The sequence below is a fragment of the Fusarium musae genome, chromosome 5, assembly GCF_019915245.1.
Source record: "Fusarium musae strain F31 chromosome 5, whole genome shotgun sequence".
Classification (NCBI taxonomy): Eukaryota; Fungi; Ascomycota; class Sordariomycetes; order Hypocreales; family Nectriaceae; genus Fusarium; species Fusarium musae.
Window position 1 is genome coordinate 1 of NC_058391.1, and position 27,518 is coordinate 27,518.

At 47.8% G+C, this 27,518-nt stretch overlaps 9 protein-coding genes across 9 annotated transcripts; 7 read left to right on the forward strand and 2 right to left on the reverse strand.

The window, feature by feature from the left end:
* Positions 1-820: 820 nt before the first annotated feature.
* J7337_006347 (uncharacterized protein) lies at positions 821-2,620 on the forward strand (the record flags this gene model as incomplete). Its single annotated transcript, XM_044824011.1, has 1 exon — positions 821-2,620. The coding sequence occupies one exon, from the start codon at positions 821-823 to the stop codon at positions 2,618-2,620; it is 1,800 nt and encodes a 599-aa protein (XP_044679668.1).
* An 876-nt stretch (positions 2,621-3,496) lies between these two features.
* J7337_006348 (uncharacterized protein) lies at positions 3,497-5,379 on the forward strand (the record flags this gene model as incomplete). Its single annotated transcript, XM_044824012.1, has 5 exons — positions 3,497-3,672; positions 3,734-3,974; positions 4,031-4,340; positions 4,395-4,909; positions 5,131-5,379. The coding sequence occupies 5 exons, from the start codon at positions 3,497-3,499 to the stop codon at positions 5,377-5,379; spliced, it is 1,491 nt and encodes a 496-aa protein (XP_044679669.1).
* A 1,197-nt stretch (positions 5,380-6,576) lies between these two features.
* J7337_006349 (uncharacterized protein) lies at positions 6,577-7,344 on the forward strand (the record flags this gene model as incomplete). The annotated part of the gene is made up of 2 exons (XM_044824013.1): positions 6,577-6,711; positions 7,126-7,344. The coding sequence occupies 2 exons, from the start codon at positions 6,577-6,579 to the stop codon at positions 7,342-7,344; spliced, it is 354 nt and encodes a 117-aa protein (XP_044679670.1).
* Positions 7,345-7,682: 338 nt separating this feature from the next.
* Positions 7,683-9,294, reverse strand: J7337_006350 (uncharacterized protein; the record flags this gene model as incomplete). The annotated part of the gene is given in 5 exon segments (XM_044824014.1): positions 7,683-8,150; positions 8,165-8,783; positions 8,843-8,916; positions 9,015-9,066; positions 9,089-9,294. The coding sequence occupies 5 exon segments, from the start codon at positions 9,292-9,294 to the stop codon at positions 7,683-7,685; spliced, it is 1,419 nt and encodes a 472-aa protein (XP_044679671.1).
* A 585-nt stretch (positions 9,295-9,879) lies between these two features.
* J7337_006351 (uncharacterized protein) lies at positions 9,880-10,939 on the forward strand (the record flags this gene model as incomplete). The annotated part of the gene is given in 3 exon segments (XM_044824015.1): positions 9,880-10,826; positions 10,874-10,883; positions 10,898-10,939. 3 exon segments carry the CDS (start codon positions 9,880-9,882, stop codon positions 10,937-10,939), a joined length of 999 nt encoding a protein of 332 aa, XP_044679672.1.
* Positions 10,940-11,494: 555 nt separating this feature from the next.
* On the reverse strand, positions 11,495-12,746 carry J7337_006352 (uncharacterized protein; the record flags this gene model as incomplete). Its single annotated transcript, XM_044824016.1, has 5 exons — positions 11,495-11,685; positions 11,739-11,840; positions 11,887-12,185; positions 12,237-12,361; positions 12,414-12,746. 5 exons carry the CDS (start codon positions 12,744-12,746, stop codon positions 11,495-11,497), a joined length of 1,050 nt encoding a protein of 349 aa, XP_044679673.1.
* A 4,984-nt stretch (positions 12,747-17,730) lies between these two features.
* Positions 17,731-19,152, forward strand: J7337_006353 (uncharacterized protein; the record flags this gene model as incomplete). The annotated part of the gene is made up of 1 exon (XM_044824017.1): positions 17,731-19,152. One exon carries the CDS (start codon positions 17,731-17,733, stop codon positions 19,150-19,152), a length of 1,422 nt encoding a protein of 473 aa, XP_044679674.1.
* A 1,631-nt stretch (positions 19,153-20,783) lies between these two features.
* On the forward strand, positions 20,784-23,048 carry J7337_006354 (uncharacterized protein; the record flags this gene model as incomplete). Its single annotated transcript, XM_044824018.1, has 3 exons — positions 20,784-21,034; positions 21,084-21,929; positions 21,986-23,048. The coding sequence occupies 3 exons, from the start codon at positions 20,784-20,786 to the stop codon at positions 23,046-23,048; spliced, it is 2,160 nt and encodes a 719-aa protein (XP_044679675.1).
* A 675-nt stretch (positions 23,049-23,723) lies between these two features.
* On the forward strand, positions 23,724-25,349 carry J7337_006355 (uncharacterized protein; the record flags this gene model as incomplete). The annotated part of the gene is made up of 4 exons (XM_044824019.1): positions 23,724-23,896; positions 23,949-24,403; positions 24,457-24,652; positions 24,707-25,349. 4 exons carry the CDS (start codon positions 23,724-23,726, stop codon positions 25,347-25,349), a joined length of 1,467 nt encoding a protein of 488 aa, XP_044679676.1.
* Between the last annotated feature and the right edge of the window lie 2,169 nt (positions 25,350-27,518).

Genomic DNA, 27,518 nt, shown 5'->3' on the forward strand with positions numbered 1-27,518 from the left:
CCTAACCCTAACCCTAACCCTAACCCTAACCCTAACCCTAACCCTAACCCTAACCCTAACCCTAACCCTAACCCTAACCCTAACCCTAACCCTAACCGCTCACAATTGGAACAAGCTGGTCTCTGTCTGGAACACTTGAGTTTCCGTTTCCGGCAGCCACTGCAAGACGGGAGCTCGGCTTCGGGGGAGTCATCGTGCGACAAATCCATGGTCCGGGATTGACGTGAAAGTTGTAACGAGGTCGAATTATTTCTACCGTCGGCGAACTTGCCGCTAACATGGCTGGCTTGGCTGAATTAGAGTGGGGAGCCTGGTGATTGACTTTGCTACGATTCATTTGCTAGCTGTGTTACCCCGCACGTTGACTCGGTAGCTCGTTGTTGGGGATAATGATTGGTGGTCCTGAAAGTGGAATGCTGTCACGAGGGGTTGAGACAGGGGGTAACATAACTGCGCTAGAGCACATTGGGCACAGTCCTCGCATAAGCATCGGCCGATGCTTCATCCGAGGACACACCCAGCTCTTCAGGGTAACTCTCTGGCATTACTCTTGCTGCCATAGACTCTCCAATCAGGGTTATTAGTAACTTGGTTCAGAAATGGAATTGCCGTTGTGCAGTTCGACAGGACACTTGGAGACATTTATCGGATACCTGTGCGACTGACGGATCTGATTCCGAAAGAAATTGTTGGTAATTGGTAGAAATAGGTCTTCGTTCAAACGTTCATCAACATATGGTTTGTGAATCAACATACGGTGTATTCCAAATTTGTCGCAAAAGTCCAGCCGCATCGATTTGTTCCAGTGCAAATCACCACTATGCTCAGACCTCAAGCCAACGCCTCTCGAGAACTTGTCTCACTGGATGGTGTCTGGAACTTTGCCCTTTCCCAATCGGTCGACATTGATGACGAAAGAGCTTGGGAACGAACCATACCGCCAAATATCCAAGTTCCTGTTCCCGCCAGCTACAACGACATTTTCATTGATTCCAACATTCGCAATCATGTTGGCTGGGTATACTACCAAAGGCGCTTCACTGTTCCGCTGAACTGGTCTCAACAGCGTTACTTTCTGCGCTTTGACGCTGCGACACATCGAGGGCGTGTGTACATCGACGACCAATTCATGGCGGAGCATATTGGGGGCTATACTCCATTCGAGGTAGACATCTCGGATATTGTCCACCCTGGCAAGGCAGTTCGCCTCACTGTGGCGGTCAGCAATGAACTTGACTGGCATACTATTCCACCAGGAAGGATAGAGACACTCAAGAATGGCAAGCGAAAGCAACACTACCAGCATGACTTCTTCAACTATGCAGGGCTTGCGAGATCTGTGTGGCTGTTCACTGTTCCCAGTATCTGTGTCAAGGACATCACAGTTGTCACCAAAGTGGAGGGCACTACTGGTATTGTGGACTTCGACATTGCTACTAGTATTCCTCTGGACCATCACTCAGTCAAGGTGACACTCGTGGACGAAGATGAACGTTCTGTCAGTCATATTTCTGAGTTAAGTGGCTCCCTGGTCGTTGAATCGGTTCACCTTTGGCAACCAGGATCAGCATATCTCTACCATCTTCGGGCAGAGATATTCTCTGGGGACACAGTAGTGGACACTTACGAACTACCAGTTGGGATAAGAACAGTTGAAGTCTCAGGAAACAAGGTTTTTATCAACGGAAAGCCATTCTACTTCACAGGATTCGGGAAACACGAAGATACACCAATCCGAGGCAAAGGCCACGACCCAGCGTACATGATTCACGACTTTCAACTGATGAAGTGGATGGGAGCCAACTCTTTTCGAACTTCGCATTATCCATACGCAGAAGAGGTTCTCGAGTACGCAGACCGCCATGGAATTGTTGTCATAAATGAGACAGCTGCAGTCGGTCTCAACCTGACCATTGTTGCTGGACTCTTTGGACACAAGCCAATACCGACTTTCTCACCAGAGACCATGAATGACGAAACACAAGCAGCCCACGCTCAAGCCATACGTGAACTCGTTGCTCGCGACAAAAACCACCCTAGTGTTGTCATGTGGACGGTTGCAAATGAGCCCGCAGCCAGTGAGCCTGGTGTGAGGGAGTACATGGAGCCATTGGTGACACTGAACCGTGAATTGGATCCGACGCGACCTATTTGTTTTGCCAACGAGAACCAGGCAAATATCCACACTGATCTTATCGCCGATCTTTTCGATGTGATATGCCTCAACAGGTACTACGGCTGGTATCTCCATACTGGTGACCTTGAAGAAGCAGAGCAAGGTCTGGAGCAATGCTTGCGAAGCTGGGAGGGCAAATACAACAAACCAATCATCATGACAGAGTATGGCGCTGATACCATGGCTGGGCTGCATACGGTTGGAGACATTCCCTGGAGTGAGGAATATCAGAGCCGGGTCCTGGAAATGTCACATCGAGTATTTGATAGAGTGGAGAGTGTAGTTGGAGAGCAAGTTTGGAATTTTGCCGATTTCCAGACTCCATCTAGCTTCATTTTCAGGGTTGATGGCAACAAGAAAGGTGTATTTACGCGGGATCGAAGACCAAAAAGTGCTGTGCAGGCGTTGAGGAAGAGATGGACTGAAATGAAAGCCAATGATTAAGCATCTCAAAACCAATTGCATCGTTAGATATACAGAACTATTAAATTCAAGATCCTGCCAGGCTATCGTGTGTCGAGCATGTCCCAAGTATGCTATCCTTAATCCAAGCATGACAACAAATTAGATAGATATTATCATGATCTTCACACTAGAGACTCCTTCACGAGGCCAAACGTCAAGATATCTTGTCTACTGTATCAAAAACATTCAGTAACTATTCTGCGGACAACTGTCCGGTGGCGGCCACACATGCAACATCGAGACCATTCGTTAGAGATCTCCTGATGTTGCTAAAACCTCGTCAATCGTCCCATTTGCCCTTGGTCCAGAACATCAATGTCCCATGCTTTTCCCGATATTTGCCCGCTAGCCGTCGGCGAGGACTAGCTGATATCAAAATTCAAGGCACTCCTTGCAAATACTGCCCACAACATGCCAATCATGGTAAGGTTATGATTTGAGTTCGCCGGTGCAGGAGCAATTATCGGCCGATGAAAAAGCCGAACTACCACGACAGTCAAAAAACCTGTCACGAACGGTCTGGTACATTGCTTATGGCCTTGCAGTTCCGAACTACTACTCTACTCTGGGGTTAGACCCCATAACCCCCGCATTGCAACAGTAGCAGTACACCACTTCCTCGGTTTCTCGCTATCAATCTGTGGGGAATCCGGGGTACAACCGGCTCGCAACAGGCGGATTGTCGATGCAATCATGTGTGAAGCATCGCGTTGGTCGGAATTCTCGCCGATGATATCTGGATCACTGGGAGATATAAATAAGAGCGTCTTTGCAGATCATTAACTTCATCTCCCAAGATAGTGGATCTCTATTCACCTTTGCCTCAGATACAACGCCAAGAAAGAAGAAGCAACAATGTCGAAGAGCCTCGAGAGTGTCGACATCGTTCAGGCTGAGAATGAGCATGGCGAGAAGAAGGGGACTGGCGATGCAGCACCAACCTCTGCGTTTGCGGGATTGACGCGTGCTCAATGCGTCAGGAAGTTTTGGCAACTTTACATCACTGGACTGGGTGTTTCCTTGGCGGGAATGTATGTGCCAGCTACGCACTAGCAACTGTGACATTTAGAGTACTGATTTTCTTGTCAACAGGTATGCTGGATATGCCAACTCGGTCATCGGAAGTATAATTGCCAACGAAGGCTTCATCGAGTACTTTGCTACCGTCAAAGATCCACAAACCGGCAAACCAGCTCTCAACTCGCAGCATATCTCGCTCTGGGCAGCCTGTTACTTTATCACCTGTATTCTGATCCAGTCTATTGCTCCAGTCACCGCAGATAAATTCGGTCGGAAGTTCAACATGTGGGGAGTGACCTTCTTTCTGACTCTGGTAGGTGCCTGTTCAAGTCCAAGCACGGTGGCATAATTCTCACAGACAACTACCAGTCTATTGTAATCCAGGTCATTGCACCGAACTGGTGGACTCTCCTTATTGCTAGGCTCGTGGCTGGCTGTGCAGGCGGTATGATGGGAACATCAGTCATGGTCTACATGTCAGAAGTTGCACTCCCTCAGTTCCGTGGTGCTCTTTTGGGCAGCTTCTCCCTTGCTTTCGCTTTGGGTCAAGTCTTCCTTGCCATTGCCCTTAAGGTCCTCGAGGAAACGAACCCAATGGCGTTCCGCCACATCTTTTACTCGGAGTTCGTCTTCACTGGTCTTTGGCTTTTCCCTATGCTTTATCTTCCCGAAACACCCTGTAAGTACTGGATCATTTCACCATAGAGATGAATAATTAACATGGCCCAATTAGCTTGGTATGCGTCCAAAGGCAGACACGAAGAAGGTAAGAAGGCGCTCAAGCGGCTTGTCGGCAATGTTGAAGGATTCGATATTGGTCGTGAGTACTCGGTTATCCAGTACGAGATGGATGAGTCCTCGGCAACCGCCAAATCCGGCAACGAAAACTCAGACTGGAGAGCTCTATTCAAGAGCAAGATCAACATGAAGAGATCCGTCATCTCAACACTTCCCTTCACATTCCAAAATGTGGTCGGAGTCCCCTTGATGTTCGGCTACACTACTTATTTCTTCCAACTAGCTGGAGTCAGTGATCCATTTTTGGGCAACATGGTCAAGCAGATGGTTCTTGTAATAGGCATCATCATTTCCTTCTACACTGTTGACAAGGTTGGCCGACGGACGCTCGTCATCGGTGGTGGTGCAGCAATGGCGACCATCTGCCTCATTGTTGGCGGGTTGGGTTTCATGAAGCAGACCAGCGCTTCAGGGATGGCATTGGTCGCCTTGTGTTCTCTTTGGGCTTTTGTGTATGCAAACACACTTGCTCCTATTGGTATGTTGTGATTCAGTGTTTGTCTCATCGTGTAACTAACCTGTTCAAGGCTGGATCAGCTTAGTTGAGATATCGAGCCCGAGCCTACGTGCAAAAACGACATCAATTGCAGTGACAATCCAATACGCCACTGGTATCTTATTCGCATGTCAACTCAATCACGATTCTGTGTTTTTCTCTAACCATGAACTAGAATTATACCGTTCCTCTCATGCTATCGAATCAGAATGCTGGATGGGGTCAAAAGATCGGCCTGTTCTTTGGCGGTATCACTCTGATCTACTTGATTCCTTGTATCCTGATGTTCCCTGAAACGAAGGGTCGAACGTACCATGAGTTGGATGAGCTATTCGAACGACGCGTTCCTGCCTGGAAATTCGCATCTACAAAGACTTCACACCAAGAAGAGCTTCAGGCCAAGCACAGCGGAGAAAAGGTGTGAATCACAAGCATTAGTGTACTATAATCCAGAAAATGGGATAACGGTGGCCAGGAAACATCCATAGTGAGAAGAAGGTTATTCTTGTTACTTGAGTTATTCCAACTAGCAGTTAGTGAATTCTTATGTCAATTGATTCCTTGTTTTATATTCAAGTGCCATGGGATTGAAGAGGAATGCAGGGTAGTTAGTGGTTCCGCTTCATAGATAAGATAAGATAAAGATAAAGGGTGGATCCACTACGCCTTTTTACTTCTGGAGTCCGAGAGACCTTTGTTCTCAATCCAATTTAGCACGCTTCCATTTGCTGTAGTTAACTTGATATGTCTCGCTGAGACGTCATAAGCTTTAAGTATCAATCAATCAATCCATTTACTGCATTGAGCTCTCGTTGTCCAACAACAAGCTCGCTACTACAATGGTGTGCCGCGGTATACCAATCAAGGCCTGTGAAAACTGCAGGTAAGCTTGACTATGGTCAATTCGTCCCTGTACAAAGTCCAGGTTCTAATAAGATTTACATAGGACGGCATATAAAAAGGCAGGCAACATAGGCAGTGCCTGCTTCGGTAGATACTAACAGTGCTAAGTGCGATGAGAAACGCCCACAGTGTTCGCGATGCTTGGACCTAGGTAAGATCTGCTCTGGTTACAGACATCGATCAACCCTATTATTTCGAGACGAAACGTCCAAGACAAAAGACAAAATTCAGCAACGCAGGACATCACGACATGGTCGGGAAACCCAGTGGCTGAAAAATGCGGATTCGTTGGTTATGAAGACATCTTTTGTTAAGTACGGCACCATTCGTCCCCCATTGCTCCCCTGTAAGGAAGACATCGCCATATGTCACTTTTATCACACAACAGTCGAGAATCTATCAATCCATGATCCAAACTTTCCCTCCAAGAGCAGCTACCGCGCCTTTATGCTGCATGTAGGCAGGATTCGGCTTTGCACTTGGCATTGGAGGCAGTTTCGCTTGTCGCTTCTGCGAAAATCATACCTCAAGCTGTCCCACTGGGATTGAAAACATATCGCAAGGCTGTTCGAGCCCTGAGGGAAGCAATGCAGAGCGAGGAACGGGGCCCAGATTGCCAAGCGTTATATAGTGTTTTGCTCCTTTGTGGGTATGAGGTTAGACTTTGGGCCTTTATTGTTCGCCAATTTCTGGGTCTTGAACTGACACGTCTTAGACCATGGCTGGCCATTTGTGTATGCCCTCGGCGTGGGGTACTCATGTGTACGGGGCGCTGGCTCTTCTTAAGCTCCAGACAACTCACGTTGACTCTCCCCTATTCCGCAGTATGTACTTCTTTGTCCAGAAGAACGTGGTAAGAGACAGTTTTCCTATACTTGCACCAGATACTTTATATTTACTCCACTAGGTTATGAGCCAGATGCAGATCTGTCAACCTGTTGATGAAATCTTCACTCAAGGGCTTCCTTCTTCATGTCATGACCCGGAGATCCGCCTGTTTTCAATAGCAGCTGGCATACCACGGCTTCAACACCAAAGTATCGATCTTACACAACTCAGGGCGAACGATATAGAAAGAATATTCTACGACGCTAATGAGTTGGATTTCCTCCTGTCTAATTGGACTAAAGGGCTTCCGAATGCTTGGTCTTACGCCACTGCACTGAACATCAACAGTGATGCATGCTCAGAATACTCTCCGCAAAGCGTTCACAGATATGCTCACTTTTACACGGCTCGCGTATGGAACTTCTATCGTGTCTCGCAGCTTTTCCTTCTTTCAATTCAACTTCGCGCCTCCTCTATCCTACCTGCATCATCAGATACCAGCCAGATCAGAAAGCGAATGGCTACATTGGTGGATGATAAATGCGCAACTGTGCCTTATCTTCTGGGCAAGGATCTCTGCAAGATGAACCACCAATTAGTCACCAGCCACAGAACGCTGTACATCTCTTTGCTGACCTCAGGTTCTACTGTTAAGTAAGTTGGGAATGTACAAAATGGGAGGTTTTCTCTCGTCTGGCCTTTATATGTCGCTTGCAGTGCCTCAGAGGTACCACAAGTACAAAGGAATTGGATACGCAAGCAGCTTCAATATCTTGCACGAGGTGGTGTTCCTATTGCTAAGACGGTCTGCAACAAGGAGAGCCAGATACTCCTTGGCAGACCTGTGTTTCGTTTTGACTGCGTATGAAGCTATGAGCTACTCTCAAAGGAACGGATTTCTTGAACGCTTAGGATTTGAAAGAACATAATGAGAGATGCTATGAGTAATAGATGCTATACTCGCACAAGAATGCTAGTGCATCACTGCATAGTCATTCAAGAGTCTGCAAATGAAGCGAACTCCTCATCCTTGAGGAGCTTATCCATTGCTGCTTTTGACAACCCAACAACAACATCCAAACCGCTATACTTCAATCTGGGCAATATCATCATGGTACCATCTGAGCCTTCACCTGGTATACGAACTGCGTCCAGTGTGCCAACAGCATTACCCCATCGGTGCCCATGAACACCAAGGTCTGCCCATGAAGACTCCACAACGTCTGGTCCTAAGAAACCATTGAAGGACAGCTTGAGGTCGGTAGGGTCTGGTCGCGATTTTAATAGCCCAATAGTTGAAGCAACTCGTCTGGGGCTGTTGAAATCGTTCAAGGACCTTCGCATCGTGGCCGAAGCATGCTTCAACCCATTGTTAGATATAATGGTAGCCACACTGATCTTCTCAGTAACACAGCCCATGGAAGCATCGCCCATATAAGAAGGTGGCAGTGGGGGCTCATTCGGCTGCGAATATTAACAGCAAAGCAGAAGCGCGATGTTGAGTCCCTTCCAGGAGGATCAATGAAGACCCCGGACTGCATTCGTGCCAAGGTCATGCGCTGCCATGTAAAAGCACAGAGAGCATCATGAGAAGAGAATGCCTCTACCTCTTCTTTGAGCTTCGTAAGAGACTCTGACGAGAAGTGGAAAAGGTGACTTGAGAGGGGAGGCAGCTTGAATTCAGACATGCTTGACAGATCACTCTCCGCAGAATCAGGAGTAGGCATCAGAACGTACTCAGGAAAAGCAGCCATGTCGACGTTGCCGAGATCTCCTTCCATCAAGGGGCCGCGATCGTTAGATGGCACATCAAACGCGGAAAAGGATCCGGAACCACCACTAGCTACGGCAGTATTGTGTGACCATGTGCTCAGGATAGCGTCCAAGGCTGACGCATCACATGCCGAGTGATGAACTCCTACCGTTAGCAGAAGGCCACCTTCGACAAAGTTAGCCCGAGCTGCAAAGACAGGCTGGTCTGGTCGCTGTGGCATGACATCAATCGGGCCGACCTGGGCTGTAGTGAACTCTGCCAAGGGAAAGTTTCTCTCGCGCAATTCTGCATAAGAAGGCAGTGTATCGGTGAGATCCTTGCACCTACATAGTGTATCAGTCAGTGAGCGTTTGGACAAATGTCTTATGAAGACAACACGTACGGGAACATGAATCCATTTGGCGAGTCGAGAATTTGCACCTTTCGGGCCTTGACATCTTGTCCTTCTTCTGGACCCTGACCAAGACAATGACGTTAGCAAATATAACAACAGATATGATTTCACTACTTATAATATGTCCCGATATCCAAGGAATTGAAGTGACAGTGTGAACTAAGCCCTTCTTTAAGTTCTCATATCTGTTTCCGTCAGTCTTCCGTTTGGCACTACGTCATATACAAGACTTACATCTGCTGCTTTTCCACACCAGGATTTGTCGCAAAACAAAGTATCAAGCGGATGCCATAGAGCCTGGTCATATTCATGTCCAAAGGCGTAAGCTTTTGTTTTGCAGAGAGTGGCTGCAGGCCATAGTGCTCCAAAGTTGCAAGAGAACGCTCTTGGTCACCTAGAACAGTAGATGTCTCGGACTGGAAATTGAGAGTGGAAGGCATTGTGATGGCAGTTAAAGATGAGAGCGATAGACAAAGGAGAGACAAACAGGTAGAAAGATGACCCCTTAAGTAGATAATTCGACGACACTATGGTGATTGTTTAAGCTTGTCCATGCAGCTGGGTTTGGAGTTTCTCGATGATGATTGGGCAGCTCAGTGCATACTACATTTAGTTAGTATGCTCATTCGCGAGCCGTATCCCTTTCTAATTTAGGCCAGGACCAGTAGACACCCTGGGAACCAGCCGCTGTGGGGACTACCAGATCCCATGGGTATCGCTCCCTCAACGCGACAGAGCCGACAACCTCGCATTTCTGACGTGACTGCTTCTGATTGAATCACTTTCTCTTCAATCAGAGAGCACTGATCATCAATAGAGCGTACTAAAAGGAGTCCCAACAACGATTCTGTATTAGATAAATATTCAACGTTTAATATGAAACTCTATTATTTGACGACTAAACCCAATCAAGAAATGCCGGCGAGCCAGCCCCTCATTACCCCAGACACAGACCCGAGGCATAAGATGGGCCGGTTTCCCTGGGCTCCCTAGCCAGTGGAACCTAAACCATTTCAAATTCCGCAATGCCCGCAAACACCCCTGCCACCTGTAGACAGGCTCGGTCGCCCACTGTCGACTCCCAAAGGCTCAAGAAGAGGGAGTCTGACCGCAAGGCCCAGCGCGTCTCGCGCGAGAGGACCAAGAGTCGCATTGCATATCTCGAGGACCTCGTACAGAAGCTGAGTAGCGGAGACGATCACGATAAAACCTTGTCCTTGATGGCTCAGCTGTCCGAGGTGACGAAGCAGCGTGACTCCCTGGTTCGCTTTCTCGATTCTACGTCTCTGTCCTTTACTAGGCGTCTCTCCGAAGCTAAAAAGTGGGAGAGTAGCACTGCATCCCAAGAACAACCTCAAGAAAAGCAACCAAGCGTGTCGGGTTCTGTCTCCAGGGAATCTCCGGCAGCAATGCCGGGCTTGCTGGAGACACCTCTGGCCGGCAACGAGCTGAATCTGTTTTCGCCCGAGTTCACCGGGATCCTCCCGGGTGATATGGCATTAGAAGGCGGCCAGGCCTGTATGAATCTTGACTCTGCAACGTACAGTGCATCGCATAGTCACGCCGCCGATGAGAAGACTTCAGCAGTATCATCGTCCTGCGATTGCACTTCTTCAGAGACAAGGCGCCTTTCGGACGGATCGGTAGTCAGCCGTAATATATGGCAGGCGGGCAATCAGGTCTTAGAAGGACCCCCTGGACACCTATCAACCTCGATGCTTGATTTAGAGTACGAAGCTAGCGAAGATGTCCCAGTGCGCGTTGTGCTGTATGGCTGGGACCATCTGGAGCAATCGGGGAGGATGACACCACTTTGGAGGAGAATTCGGCACCTCGACGAAATCTGCTTTTCTGCTTGTGGCCAGGTTGAGCGTCTTGCCGTGATTCACATGGTTCACCGCTACATGCGCGCCTACGCTGACCCAACATCGGCCAATATCAGTACCATTCTACCACGATGGTATATGAAATCGTGAGTCTTTGTGTTTCTTTCAGCTTAAATTACTTCTTGACTAACAGGCCGACTCAAGTACGTCATCACAGGATATCTCTGGCCACCCAGCTGTTGACTACTTTGCCTGGTAAGATTGAATTACCCTTCGTCAAACCCAACTTCGAGAGCTTATGTCTATCCACAGGCCGTCTTTTCGGCAGCAATTCTCGCGATACCCGCATCGATACTGTAGTAACTTGTTCTGGCATATGTTTAAAGAGCATCTTCGTATCACTTGGCCATACGAGTTCCGCGATGTGTATTCCCTCAACGTAGGGCTTGGCAGGTATGGCCTTACATCCTTGTTCAGGGATACGATCTCCAATCTCGGCTGCTGGACCATGCATTCCGATTTCTTTTATCATTTTCCTGCACTCATACATGACGTGCCCAAGTCTCCGCAAACCAGTTTGCCTGTCACAGTTCATCCTTGGCCCCTACAGACCAACTCATTAGGTTACCTTTCTCGAATCCGAACTCCATCACATCACCACAGCAGGTTCACGGAGGGCACGATCTCTGACCCTTCACAAGGTGGCGAAGATGATCAAGGATGGAGCTACGATTCTACTGTGGGGGAGTATAACTGGGATTTGGATAACATCTGAACTCATAATTACAAGATGGTGTTCGACTCATCCTCCAAATCAACTGACCCGTGCTTCAAAAACCATTTCCAACTTGGGGCAGAGAAGTGTGAACCCATCTGCTAGCCCTTCTTGGAACCCCTCAACTGTTTGGTTGGGTGCAAGGCGGATATTAAACTTGGAAGCAATTTGAGTTAGAACATGCCGAACCTCAAGAAGCCCAAGCTGCTTCCCAGCACAGGAGTAACGGCCTTGGAATAATGTCAGGGAATCTATCATCTGGTCAGATTGCTGTCGGACTTACCAATTGAGAAAGGGGCAAATGCTGAAGCATCCCGGACAAGATCGGGTTGTGTTGTCCACCGCTCGGGAATGAAGTCGTTGGGGCGCACAAAGCATCGTTCGTCTAGTCTGGTCAGCTGTGTCGTTAGGCATTTTGGGGCACGGCTTACCCCGGTTCAGTGTATATGTAGGTGTCTGAATAATCGTGTTTCCTGGGATAAATGTTCCGTCGATTTGCAGACCCTGCGGGGGTGTGATTCTCTGCAGACCTGATGGAATAGCTGGGTACAGCCGCATAGTCTCATCGATGATAGCTTGAAGGTATTTGAGTTTGGCAAGAGCACTGTGACTATGAGGCGAATCCCCTTGCTTCATGAACTCGTCAACTTCGTTCTGTAACTTCTGGTAGACCTGGGGATGGCGGGCCAGCTCAAACAGGGCACATGTCATGGTCGTGGAAGTAGTGTCGCTATACAAGTAAATCAGTCAGGTTTTATCATAGCCTTGGTTGAAGTCATACCTTCCTGCAACCACGATTAGGTGAGCATCACCTAAGAGGTTGAGATCGTCTTGCTTCGTATGGACTGATTGTTCTTTGTAGGCACCAAGGAGCCAAGAGAACAAATCTGGGAGGTGCGGCTCATTCTGCCCTCAAGTTAGAAGAGACAGGAGAGATACGAATTGGCAGTAGCCCTACCTTGGTCCTCTGATCTACATGTTTTCGTAGCCATTTTAGGAATTGTACAATCTGGCGATTCAGGATAGGTATATCCTTTACAAGCAGATACAGCCAAGAGGCGCGACCAATCGGGCTGCCCCATAGAGTAGACATCTGTGTCAGCTCCATGTAGTAATGCTTGACACCATCATTCAGCATATTGAAGCTCTTGCCAAATGCGAGGTCGCCCATAACGTCGAAACCATAAAAGCCGCACCAGTCCGTGATATCGACCGGCTTACCGCACCTCTGTTGCAGTTGATTCATCAACAAACCTGTGTATTTCTCAATTCTTGGCTCATAATCTCGCATGGCTTTGGAAATAATTAGTCTTGCCTTGCAGAAGCCAAAAGACGGTTTTTCTGTACCTTTAGCGCTGAGACCTCTGTCCCATACTTTTCTTCGGAGTGTATGCTCCTGCCTATCCCTTGTTGCATGCAGAGATATGGTAGGCACAAAAACATTATACCAAGGACCCTTTTTACAAGGGGATGAATTTTGGTAGATTGTGGCCACGGCGCTCGGTGATGCAACCGAAATCTCAGATGGACCTTTGTGTCGTGGTTAGTGTCAGGCCGATATGGGGCAGAGAGGTAAGGAAATAAGTCAGTACCAAGTCTGATGAAATCGCCGTAGGTCTTGTGTAGTTTCTGCACTTCCAAAAACATATGAAACTTTTTCATGGACATTGATATCGCGCACAAAGCAGACAGAGGAGCAAAGGTTGGACCAGGGAATTGGCGCAAGGGGTGAAAAAAGAATCGGTAGAGCACCATGCTGCCATATAGCCCGGCTATGAAGGCTGCCAGGAGCTCAGAAGCAATATACCAGGCATTGAGAAGGCTCTGGTGTTCCAAGTCGCCATGATAAGCCAAAAGGCCAAAGATCGATGCATAGATAAGACTGAACGAAGCAATGATACGATGAACGGCAACGTCCCACTCGCCAATTCGAAAAATAGCCAGGTGAGTAGCGACGCCACATAAAGCCACACAACAAAGCGCAGAAAGACTTTCAAGTTGAATATTGGAAAGGGTAATCATGATGAAGATTGGCGATTGGTAGTCCAAGGAGAGTGAGTGCTATCGATATCACTCGCCGAGTTAAATGATATAGGCTGTCTCTATACTATGACTATTTAACTATAAGCAGTACGCTGACATCTGATATCTTGACTCAGGGACAAGATCATTACCCCGCACGATCTACAAAGGCAATTGCTCACTTATGCAAGTGTACTATGCAAGACACATAAGACTTCCTAACCCTACCCCAGACGTTGGGTGATCCTGAGTCAGTTGGCCTTGAGTAAGCCGGCTGGCCGAGAGTATACACTAGAATCGTTTTGAGGAGTAAGGGTTCTCCGGAAATCGGATGATATAGAGTCATTGGATTGTATACCTGGGCTGGGTGATAATATGATGCCATATTTGAGGTTTATGGTAAAAGTTATATATATTTAGAAGATAATTTCATAGACCGGACATCAATCACATTCTCTTGGTGGGAAATGCTGACTTATTATCAGGTTATCACAACTGCCTCTGCTATTTTACAGATTTATGCTCCAGCCGCTGATATTCACTTCTTCCCAGTCCCCACGTTATGTATTCCATGGATACCTTACCTGATATGCCGACTGCCCAGTGCTACTGCTACAGGTCATTCAATATCTCATCTAAGAGGCTCACTCTGGCTTCACTGCTGTCCGGCTCTGCGTCTTCGATGTCCATGCTAGAGAAGGGGTCCCAGTCCCGACTATATAAGTCGAACAACTCCTGATCAGACAGCGAGGTATTTGTTCCGTCCATCTCCATTATCAAGTCAAGAGAGCCGAGAGAGTGAATACTTTCAAGACCTTCAATGGCGTCGGAAACACTGGGTGGGATCCCGAGCCCAGTGGGGCGGCGACAGTATTCCATCATAGCAGACCAGCTACTGCTCGGCATAGAACCTCCTTTCAGTTCTTGTGAAGAACACAGAGCTCGTTCCATCACTGACGTACAGTTCAGATATTGGTATGGCTGGTAGGCTATAACGTCTGTCCAGCTTCGTAGGCAGCCGTTCCGCTGACTCGTCAGACCACTCTCGACTGAGGTGACAGTCTGGCGAACAAGAAGGGTCAGGGGTTCAATTCCCTCAAATCTTGGTTGATGTGCCTCCAACATTTCAATTAATATTCGAAGCCGACTCTGGTTCGCAGTGGTCTGGCCACCGAGCCTGGCTTCAAATACATGCATCGCCATTGGGACAGCGGCAAAGACAGCCCTAGTACGATGAATCATTATTACCTGTTCCATCTTCACCTAAGGGTTTGTACTCACACACTAATGGGTAGAAATCGCGCAAGACCAAGTCGGACAGGCTCTGACAGATGGTCGATAAAACGAAAGGTAGAAGAACGAACCTCGCCGATGAGGGCAGAGGGGAGAGATTCATTCAAATCACACAAGCCAACATCAGCGATGAGCTTCTGGTGATGGAGTAGCAATTTAGCTGTACTTGACTCTTCTCAGTTTCGATGACTTTAATTGAATTTCCAAGTTGACTTACTAGTATTGTATGTATACAAAGTTCGTGTAGACAATAACAGACGGATGCCGTTGCTGACTTCCGTGACACAGTTCGAGGAATTCTTCTCCAGTGGCACTGAACCAAGTAGAAAGATCCTCTCGGCATGTAGATAGAATTACGTGGTCATCAGCACATACAGTCTCCAGGTGATGTGACGCATTGCGATGCCGAGCCATAAGCTGAAGTAAATCTCCTATTGTGTAGCTTAATGCGACCAGCCGACAGAATACCCTGAATAGCTGGGCTTTTGTGTGTGGCGTATAGACCAAAGACCCATTGAACTCGGAGCTAAAGTCATCTTCCGCTGGTAGCGGGTATTGCCCAGAGATCTGTACGCATCGCCTTTGGCCAAGAGAGATACTGCGGTCACGGAGGATACAACACCACCAGAGCCGCTTCAGTACGCCTGTGTCAGCTCCATTGCCATGTCCCGCATGGCTGGCACCAAGGCTTTCAGCGTGTTTGATCGCTCTGGTCAACCATACTGAGTTGGGCGTTGGGTGATCGCTGCCCAACGAGACAGGTAAAAAAGTGAGCAGCAAAGCGCCCCGTGCTAGGTCGACGGTAGAGGGTTCGATGTCAAAGACATAAAGAAGCTTGCTCAAGTCAGCTATTATCCGCACTTATTGGGACAGAGTAAAAGTACCTTGGCTCGCTGATAAAACCTAGCGGCGGCAAGGCGAGGACTTTCAAACCCCAGTTCTTTCGTTACAGATTCAGACACGAACTAAAGCAAGGTCAGCTAACACCACCAAAGTGCAATCGAGTTCACCCACGCTGCAGGAAGCAAAGAGCATTGCCTGGATTAAGAACAACGACACCTTATTCGTTTTCTGTTTGTACTGTTCCCAGAACACAGACTCATCCATTAAAGGGAGCATCGGGTGGACGTGTAAGAAGTATTCTCGAATGAATTCGTCCAGTATAGGTCTGGGCGGGACGCTCAAGCATCCTTGTTGTCGTAAGAAGGTAACATCATCTAGAGGAAGTTTACTTAGGTCTGGGTCGTTGACGAAAGCAAGACGATTATCTGCCGGCCCCAACTCGCCTTTAGACCTAGCATCAGTTGACTCTATTTGTGCGTTATCGAGATGGCATGGCGAGGGATTTGATGATGAGAATTGGTAGACTCCCAGTGACGAGTTGTCAGTTGTAAACATGCCATCCTGGATCCAGATGTCTTCGGGAGTAGTAGTCGTGGAGCCAGGGTTGTTCTTGATCGTGACTCTCGCGTTTTTGGTGTCGAGCCTTCTACTATCGCATCGAATGGGTAAGCTTCACTGGTGTTACTGATTCCCTGCCGGTCAATGGATGACTTACCGCTTCGGCTTCCGGCCCCTTACCTCACAGTGGACCTCATCGAGACGGCAGTTCAGACAGGGTGAGCCTCCAAAGGCTAGGTCGCAGCGAATCTTTCTGGCCCTACAATGGAGGCATGCTTGCTTGGCGCGACGTGTTGGCATACCGAGGTTGATGAAACGCATCGGGAATCTTCTTCAACAGATCCACAACTGGTAACTGAGTTTACAGTTGTCAAGAGTTGTGAGAAGCTGAGACTACAGCCAGGGATTGATCAGCTTGTGTTTCCCCAGATCACATTACCCCATACCCCACAATGAGCTAATGCATCTTGACTCAGGAAACGCTGCCTCAGCGTCCTTCCCAGAATACGGGTCCCACCATGCACGCGTGACCTAAAGGAAAATGACATTAGTCAGAATTTTCTGACAAAAGCTACTTCTGGGGGTGAGGTATTAGCCGAAGATCGGCCGAAAGATTAGATCAGCCGCAAGCTCCACGACTTGTTAACTGCAAAGTTTGTTTTGTGTTCCTGCTAGACAACTTATTCTATCCAATGTGCTTACGAAAGTAGCAGCAATGGGAACAAGATCCTAACCGAAACAACATGTATACGATAAGAATATTCCCTTTCATATACTACTAGCATCATATTATAACAAGCTTCCTTGAATTGATAAGAAGAATTTATTTAGCTATCTATTCTGAGCCGTCAAGCGTGCTACCCTGCACGATGTACTCGCTCGTTCTTCGACCAATTACAGCTGTTTCTGCCACTGACCATAAAGGGGAATTCCACTCAGCCTAGACCTACCACGACCAAGATCGCCTGAGCTCTCAACCCAGAAGATATGCAGGCCAGACTGACCTAGGATATTTGACTTTACAACAACACCAAAAGACAGAATTGGCAGCTGGAACTTTTGCCGATAGATGTATCAGGCGCCTCGGCCCAAGCAGTGGAGTTGCATGATGATAGACATTTGCCTGCCGTTTTCGGTGACCGACTAAACCAAGGTGCTCAACCAATGAGATGCTGCTGAATAACCACGCGCTGATTGGTATTCACAAGCAAAGATCAAATCGCAACAGACTTCGTGCATATGGCCTCGGAGCACATTCTCAATCAGGGTCCTTACAGAAGCTAAGGTATCCAGTCGGCTATGCGGCACAACCATCTGAAATACAGGCAAGGAGAATAAGTATAAATTCCAAAATGAAGGACCTGGTTGCGTCTATGGCGATTCCGTTCGCATTGGCAGGTTTGAGTGGAAGACTTCAGATTGATTTGACAACAAGGCGACATCAACTCAAGACATGATTGCTGGTCTATTCTTTTTTGCGGCAGGCGCTCTAGCCAAAGTCAGCTTCCCGCCTATCCCGTCCGATCTCTCAACGCCGGTACAACAAAGACTGTCGCTGGATGGACCAAACAGTGAGTACAACTTCAAAGTATAAGTTTCATCACTCAACTCTATTAGGTGTAACCATTGGCTGGAACACCTATGCCAAGCAATCCAAACCTTGTGTGCAGTATGGCTTGTCAAAAGACAAGCTTGATAAGCAAGCATGCTCGGATATATCATTGACATATCCGACTTCTCGCACCTGGGCTAACGCCGTGACTCTTGACAATCTGTCGCCAGCAACGAAATACTACTACAAGATTGTGTCTAAAAGTTCAGTTGTTGACCAGTTCCTCAGCGCTCGGGCAGCTGGAGACACGACACCATTCGCCATCAACGCCATCATTGACCTTGGTGTGTACGGAGAGGATGGTTTTACTATCAAGATGGATCAAACGAAGCGAGATGTTATCCCCAACGTTCAGCCTGCTTTGAACCACACGACCATCGGCCGTCTTGCAACAACAGCTGATGACTACGAATTTATCATTCATCCTGGAGATCTCGCATACGCTGACGATTGGTTCCTGAAACCCAAGAATCTGCTTCACGGCGAGGAGGCCTATCAAGCCATTCTCGAGACATTCTACAATCAGTTGGCCCCCATCTCTGGCCGAAAGCCTTACATGGTCAGCCCAGGAAACCATGAAGCAGCATGTGAAGAGATCCCCATCCTCAACAATCTCTGTCCTGAAGGTCAGAAGAACTTCACCGATTTCATGTACAGATTTGGCCAAGTGATGCCTCTTGCCTTTCCTTCAACCTCTTCCAGTGACGCTGCGAGAGTGAGCGCAAACAAGGCTAAGCAACTGGCAAACCCGCCATTCTGGTTCTCCTTCGAATACGGCATGGCACATGTCGTCATGATTGATACCGAAACCGATTTCCCCGACGCACCAGACGCACCAGGCGGCTCAGCAAACCTGAATAGCGGACCTTTTGGTAGTCCCAATCAGCAACTCCAATTCTTGGAAGCCGATCTTGCATCAGTTGACCGTACAGTCACACCTTGGGTCGTTGTTGCAGGTCACCGCCCTTGGTACACTACTGGCGATGAAGGCTGCAAGCCTTGCCAAAAGGCATTCGAAGGGTTGTTGTACAAGTATGGCGTCGACTTGGCTGTCTTTGGGCACGTACATAACTCACAGCGCTTCTACCCCATCTACAACGGGACTGTTGATGCTGCGGGAATGAAAGACCCCAAGGCGCCTATGTACATTGTGTCTGGAGGTACTGGAAACATCGAGGGACTGAGCGCTGTGGGGAAGAATGCTACCGGAAACGCATTTGCATATGCGGATGACTTTAGTTACGCGACTATTCGGTTCCTGGATGCCCAAAACCTACAAGTCGACTTCTTCCAGTCATCAACAGGGAAACTCTTGGATCAGTCCAAGCTTTTCAAGTCCCACAACAAACAGTTTGTGAGGCAGAACTAGAAAAACAGCGGTGATGTTGTTGCACTCAACCACTTTCTTGAGTAGCATGATTTCTCTGGTCTCCCTTGTTGAGGGTCTGGGACAGATACTTCAATATGGACGACAGGGCAATTGAAATTTATGCTCTCACCGCAGTACATAGTCAATTACTTTCACCTCCCTCTTCATAAGGCCTCCCAGTGAGACTCTTGGATCAAAGTTGGTCCATCGATCTTCTGATGCAATGTACCAGAACGGGGTACCATTATCCCTCCAGCGTAGTTCCCATTCCTCTGGGATCGGGATATCGCTTTCCATCTGGATTCTCAAGGACAGGCTTTTCATCACGTTTGGGATAGCTTACCCTAACCCATTGAAAACATAGAGATTGAACTCACTGATGGAAATGGCATGATACTGGTAGACAGACTAAGTGATAGCCCTGGCTCGATTGCTTGAGATATGTATCATAATCTTGCCTATTATTACCATGAGTCACCGATGAGTAGTCGAGTGTAACAAAACCAGATTCATTAGTATGTTATAAATGAAGAAAACAATTCCAGAATGTATGTAAGGAAACAAACCATTTATTAAGCGACAATTACTGTTGGAATTCGGAATATGGCCACGAGAGTGTTTAATAAAAGTGGCGTAAGGGAGGGTAGATCATTCCATGCCGAGACACTTGTCCCAAGACCTTGGCACATTCCTTATGCAATCTCAATCAGGGGGCAAGGACATCAAGCTGGTCAGATCTTATGCCTATCTTGTCGTTTTTCATTTCTAGATTGAAAATGCGTTAATTATAGTTAGCGCCTCTCTCTGGATATGTATATATACTTATATAAACCGATTTTATATAATTTACTCAATGTTATAATACACGCTCCTGCCCACTTGATTAGCAGGGACAGATAAAGTCTTAGCATTCTTTTTAACATGTAATCAGGGCCTTATTAGCTGAGCTTAATCTAGGGTATCCGCCCCGCAAAAGCTTGATGTATCGGCGATTAGCATTTTTATTGTCTTACAATGTGTTAGTCCCTCCCTCTGCTGAGCTTCCGTGGCGCTGGAAATCAGACACCAAGGGATAAGTGCTAAGATGACACTCTGCCGTACTTGCCGACAAATTGTCGCAACACTTGGCAAACCAGAAATGTGACCAGTAGATGATGCTGATTGGGCCGGAGTGAACACGGATATGCCATCTCCCTTTGAGATGTTGCTGGTGTCGCGTTGGGAATGCAGGGATAGATTCTTATCTCGATATCATATTGTAAGGCAAACAACGCCTGCATCAGCTTCTACACTGAGCACACTTACACTATATGGCTTAGCGGTCTTTTCTTCTTGACTTACTATTCCCTTTTTGGTTATCATTCTATGCTATTACAGTAGCCCAGAGATTAAACTGATTAAATTACAGTAGACTCAGATGTAATACCTTAGCAGATGTCTGAGGCGTTCACCCAAAAATGAAGGGAGATTGGGTATCTTGGCATAACTCAAGCCACTTAACTTATCCCCTTGGCTCGCTGCAGTGCCCGATGCATATAAATGTTCAGCGCGCTTGCTATTCTCCATCTGATATCATCAGTCTATCATTCATCTCCCAACATAAGCCATTATTTGGCAGCCACTCGTTCAATATGCGTTTGTCCTCGTTCCTCCTCGCGGCATGTGCCTCGAGCGCATTCGGGCAGTTCAACCACAATTTCAAGAGATTCACAAACTCCAGTATTCCTGCCACAACGACTTCTGGCTCTGTTCCCAGTTCAATTGATACCAGTGCTTCTACGACTAGTAGCACTGCCCCATCCTCGGCACCCATCTCTCTTGGAACAGCCCAGCTTGGTGCAGGTGCTAGCTACACCACTGCACTTGATGGTTCTGCGGCAGTGTAAGTTTATCTTGGAAAATAAGCAGCACGAGGCACTGACGCATTCTAGCTCTCTCTTCATCCGAAATGGAGTTGCTACATTCAGACTCGTGCCCTTCCTAGCCAGCTTCGCAGGCCTCCGTGTCTTTGTCGTCTTCAGTATCCTCGTCAGGCCTCCCCCAAGAGGTCTTAAGCGTCAAGTGTTCGAAGGATGTAGCCTCGAGGTTCAGTTAGACGGCCAAAGCATCTACCAGCAAGTGATGACCGACACTGGAGGATCAGAGCTTGGACAGAGGAGCAACCCTGTCAGGCTCAACGCTGAAGGTCGCCCTGATCTCCAATACTTCCTGACTTGCGGCTCCGATGCAGTTGAGGTTGTTGTTTCTCATCTTTCTTTCGACCAAGCTGGCGATGATGCAGAGACCACACCTATTGCGCCCCTCCCAACCGGTACTGAAACCCCAGGAGTCTCTAACACTAACTCTGACGGATTTACTACCAATTCTAACGGTGAAACTATCTTCCCCACTGGAACTAACTCCGCTGGTTTCACTACGAATTCTAACGGAGAAACTGTTTTCCCTCCTAGCACGAACTCGGCTGGCTTCACTACCAACTCCAACGGTGAAACTGTCTTCCCTCCTAGCACTAACTCCGCCGGCTTCACCACAAACTCAAACGGAGAGACCATCTTTCCCACTGAAACTGCAACTGGCACTGAGGATCAAACTTCCGCTCCAACTGCTACCTCTCCCGCTGGTTTCCCTGACTCCATTGATGCTTTCGCCCTTTTTGGCTGTGTCGGATCTGTTGATGGCTTCCCTACTTTCGAACTTGCTCAATCAGATACCTCCATGGATCTGGATCAGTGCTCTACTCTCTGCCAAGGTCGAGCCTACTTTGGTGTCTATGATACGTAAGTCTTTTATGACCTTTCTGATATTATCTTCAATTACTGACTGATATTGCTAGTGACTGCTACTGTGGTGACGAGATTGATGGCGAGGAAACAGCCCGCACTGAACTGGATTCCTGCGACATCGAGTGCCCCGGCGATGTTAGTCAGTTCTGCGGTGGTGATTCTCAGCGTCGCAGGATGCACCGTCGCCAGACCATTCCTTCCGATCGCCTCCTTACTGTTTATGTCGCTGCTGGTGGTCAAACTGAAATTGTCACTGATGAAGTCACTCGAACCATCACTGATCAGTCAACCTTTATCACGACCATTGCCACTACAGTTGCTGGACCCGCCACCACTGCTACCGAGCGAGTAGTATACATCTTTGTTGAAGCTGACTGCGGCGCCTGCAACGGCCAGTGGGTCTACATCCCTGAGGTTTGTGACTGCCAGGGCGGTTTCCAGTATGTTCCCTACTTCTGCTTCGGAGGCAGCTGCTCTGGAAAGACTGTGTACAAGTCTGAGGAATGTCACGATTGGTGGAACCACAAGGACTTCTTTATCCCGGCTGACTGTGAGGAATGTTCCGGTGGAGAGATTATATACAAGCCTTGGGAGAATTCTTGGGGTACACCTGAGAACTGCAAACCCGAGGAGATCCCTGCTTGTGAGGGACATAGGTGCCCTGCTGTTTACCCCAGCAACAACAAGGGTCATAACGGTGGTGGTAGCAGTGATCACGGTAGCAGCTACCAGCCTGACAAGCACCATGGAGGTTCCGACAGTGGTTCTAAGGGTGGTTTCGACAGTGGCGCCAAGGGTGGCTCCGACAGTGGCTCCAGCTACGACGGCCACAGCAAGGGCTCGGACAACAAGGGCTCGGACAATAAGGGCTCAGACGACAATGGCTCAAAGGGCAATACTCCCGAGTGCATTGGAGATCACTGCACTGGACCATACGGTGGCGAATCTAACTCCAAGCCCGGTGATTCCCATGAGCCCAGCGGCGGCGACTCTCACGGTGAGCCCGCACCTGGCGGCAAGCCAAGTGACGTCCCCATGGTTGTTAGCGGCGCCGGCAAGCAGGTTACTAGTTTGTTTGCCCTTCTCGCTGCCATTGTCCCTGCTCTTCTGTAGGCATTAAATTGTCTCTTTTATTATTCTTCTGATAGTTGGTAAACTTATCTCGTAGTAAGGAAAGTTTAGTTACTCTCATATATATATCTTTAATGCTTATGTCATAATTTAATCTGCTACCAGAATTTCTGTGATCACTATTTGATGCTTTCAATTACCACGAAGCCCTTGATCACAATTGTATTGCCCTGTGCTCATCTGCCTTCAACTATGACGGCATTGATATGACATATTCTTGCGTTGCTATTCTTGTCGCCTCATTGTCCATTTTGGCGAAGGAAGAGACCGTAACTTGCTGGACACCTTCACTAATCGTGGATGGTACCTCGTGCTCGTTTTCCGACTGACAGGCTGAGGAAGTAGGCGGCTGGTCGGCTGCATCCCAAAAGGCCTAGCTTCCGTCGGGGTGATTGATCAGGTGTTTTCGGAACCAGAACGCCACACGGGGAGATAAGATCAATAATAGGCAAGGACTCCATAGTCGGGAATAACGTGACACGACAGTTATCATTTAAGGCCCAGATGAGTACAAAATAGTCCAGAAAAGACCACTAAACTGGGATACATGGTCTTGTCTGGCCTGACTCTATCATTGTCCGTTATTTCAATTTCCAGAGCTCTCCCCCAATCGCTATTCATATCTTGGCCGTTTTGGCATTGATAGCCAGAGACCAAATGGATGCAACGAACAAAACCATTGAAGGCGAAACCTGCCACTTTGAAAAGGCAGTCACTGAGTCTGGAACAGCTGAGATCGATCATTTGCAGGAGCAGAAACTGCTGCGAAAGATCGACCTCCATCTTATTCCAATCCTTAGCCTGCTCTTGCTCTGTGCTTTTGTCGACCGGTATGTCCAAGCTTGGGGGATTAGCATTTCGCAATAGCTCACAATATCATAGTATCAATATTGGAAATGCTCGAATCCAAGGTCTTGAAACCGATCTCAACATGTCTGGAAATGATTATAACATTGTCGTCTTTACTTTCTTCATCAACTATATCCTGTTCGAGGTGCCATGCAACATAATCCTCAAAAAGACCAAGCCATCAGCATTTCTGAGTCTTATCATTGGAGCCTGTGGCATCATTACCATTGGACAAGGCGTTACAAAGTCCTTAGGTGGCTTAATCGCTTGCCGTGTACTAATCGGGCTATTTGAAGCAGGATTTGTCCCTGGTTGTGTCTACCTGATCTCCATGTTCTATAAGCGCCACGAACTGCAATGGAGGATAAACCTCTTCTACACGGCATCTATCTTGGCTGGTGCTTTCTCGGGCCTTTTGGCGTACGCAATCGCCCACATGTCCGGTGTCGCCGGCTACAGCGGTTGGAGGTGGATCTTCATACTGGAAGGTGAGTAATGTCTTGAATCTAGGCCTGCCCTGGCAGCTATTAATCTTTTCCAGGAGCTGCAACCGTTCTAATTGCGGCGTTCGCATACTTCTATACTCCAGACTGGCCACAGACTGCAAGGTTTCTCAATGATAGGGAAAGAAGCCAACTCCTGGCTCGAGTAGCTGAAGAAAGCCCAGATGCTACGATGAACCATTGGGATAAGAAGACTGCGCAACGTGTTTTCGGAGATATAAAGATATGGCTTGGGTAAGCAGAGAAGAGAGCGTTTTTATTGAAGCTGACTCTGACTTTCTGTCCTAGTGCTTTGATGTATCTTGGTATCGTCACCACGACATACAGCACCTCGTTTTTCATCCCTACCATCTTGAGACAGCTAGGATGGACATCTCTTCGGGCGCAAGTGATGTCCATCCCTATCTACATCGCAGCAGCCGTTGTTACATTAACTGGAGCCATACTTTCTGATCGACTGAAGCATCGCTTTGGCTTCATTCTGGTTGGTTGCGCCCTATCCACTATTGGCTATGGCATTCTTCTTGCATCGCCTCACGTCCATGTTGGAGTGCAATACTTTGCTCTTTATCTCCTTACATGCGGCTGCTGGCTCGCACAACCTATCACAGTCGTCTGGCTTAACAACAATCTCGGAGGGCACTACAAACGTGGTGTTGGTGCTGCCATACAGCTATCTATTGGTAACTGTTCTGGGTTTGTCGCGTCGAACATTTTCCGTCCACAAGATCAGCCGAGATTTCTTCTCGGGTATGGGGTCGGACTTGGCTTTGTATGGCTTTGCGTAGCTGCAGCTTGTGTGTTTGACTTTTGGATCCGAAGGGAGAACGAGCTACGTGACAAGGGGAAGCGAGATTATCGCCTCAACGCACCCGACGAGGAACTGAATAATCTTGGGGATGATCATCCCAGCTTTAGATTCACCCGTTGAATGATCTGTGTCGTCGTTGGTATGCTAGGACCTTGTTATTTGGGCTGCTTTATAGTTTCGAGCTAATAACATCTTAATGGGATGTCAAGTTGTCTTGGTAGTCCTTGAGGCTGTTGAGGAGGGTACTTTCTGGAAGTAGGGGAAAGATGGTAATAAACTGGAACTCCTATAGAAACCCTCCCCACATACCTGAGCTCAAGCTGCTTTGGCTAGTGTGATTGGTAACGTTGTAACTAGAGTGTTCACACTGAAGCAGATCGTCCAAGAGCGCCCATGTAGAATCAAAGTCGATCTCTGGAAGATCACCCACAAGCTCCCCGGAGTCCAATAACCGCTGGCCATCATCCACAGAATTATCTCCTTGCTCTGTGATAGCGTCTCGCTTTCCAGTGTGTATCTGTGTTTCGAGGGGAAATTTGTTAGTTCCAGGTCCGAATCCTGGAAGCCGAGTTTCTAATACTCCCAATATTCTTATTACGTGAGATGCCGCAGCAGAGTGTAGCTTGTATTCATCAAATACGCGCATACACTGCAACCATGAAGCTTGGATTGAAGCCTTGCCGATATCTCCATTCATCACAGTGCAAAGACGTGCAGCAGCCAGTACCACAACGCAGGCAAACGCATCTACTCTGTTATCAGCTACTCAATAGAGCATCGCATGCCAAGTCTCGTCTTACAATGTATCTTGTGGGAAATGGATGTCCAGTAAGAGGTGCCCATATTGTCATGCATATGTGCTACCAGCTCTTGGGCTGTGGAAATACAAAGAGCGGATGCTTTCAGGGCTAGGTGCTGATCAAGACTATCTCGACTCTTTATCGTATTTCCGGCCCTGGTTTCACTTGATCTCTGAGCTACTAGGAGTACAACTGGCCTGAGGAGGAATATGCGTATATATAATAATCTGAGATCAGTTCAAGGTTAGCTAACAGACAAGAAGAAGCCTGGTCTGGCACAGAAGAGGCAAGTGGCATAAGTTACCTGGAATGCAATATTCGAGACCCCAGAGCAACTCCAGATTCATCTGTACAGGTCGAGTCCATATAGCTTTCAGAGGTAGCCAAAAAGGCCGGGAGTGATTCTTGAAACTTGTTTAACTCCCGATGGTATCCCATGATAACTTGTATCTCCTCTCCTAACCAGGAACCTGTACTCTGGTTATGAGGGTTGGACTTTTTTTTGACGTAAAATTCAACCAAGATCTGATATAGAATGTCAAACAAGTCGCAGGAGTAGACGAAACAACCCATCTGTGGATAGGCATTTGCTGGTTGAACGCCTTGGCGAGTTTCCGATAGATATTCATCATTGATCATCTCAGGCTTGGGCACAGTCGATGAGTCTACAACCATTGGTGGCCGGCCGAAAGTACAGGCGAGCTGGCTGTTGTAGGCACGGTTTGTTTAGTTCAGGAGTAGATATAGGATAATCAAGTACTCACCGGTCTAGGAATACACACGTATGCCATACTCTCCTTTCCATTTCTCGCTCGAGCTGGTTTAATGAACCGCATTTGCGATCAAGATGAAGACCAATGCTTTGTGCCGACCGAATGGCTAACCCGACAGTGTTCCAGCATCTATTAGCATACTCGGTAGACTGCAGGTACACGCCTGTGAGTAGCAAAAGCTGTACAAGGGCTAATGTTGGATGATCCAAAACTTCGTCTGTTAACAGAGCTTTTGATCGCTGGTAGAACTTGCTCGCCATGGTCGACTTTCGGGTCGGCTCGATTTGTTCGCTAAATTGACATCCGATTGCCAGGACTATATTGACAGTCGAGAGGAAAACCGCGTCGTCGATATTGCAGATTTGATCCGACCCTTTGGCATCGTCTACCATCCATAACTTATCGTAGATTCCCGTGAAAGCCGGTCTATGTAAAACAGGCAGTATTGGGTGCAAGAATCTCCAGTAGGCTTGTACAAAGCCGTCGGCTACTCTCCTGGGCGGAAGAAACAATGCTTCTTCATCGATGGTTTGGAGGAACGGATATGAATTCTTAGCTGGATGATGAGAGACCTTAAAGACTGAATGATCCCGGGTCACAGTTCGCAGCATTGACTGGATAAATGATATTGATGATGACTGACCAAGATCTTTATCATCGCTGCATTCGGGAGATGGAACTACTACCATCGCGTCACCACTGACAGACTCGGTTCT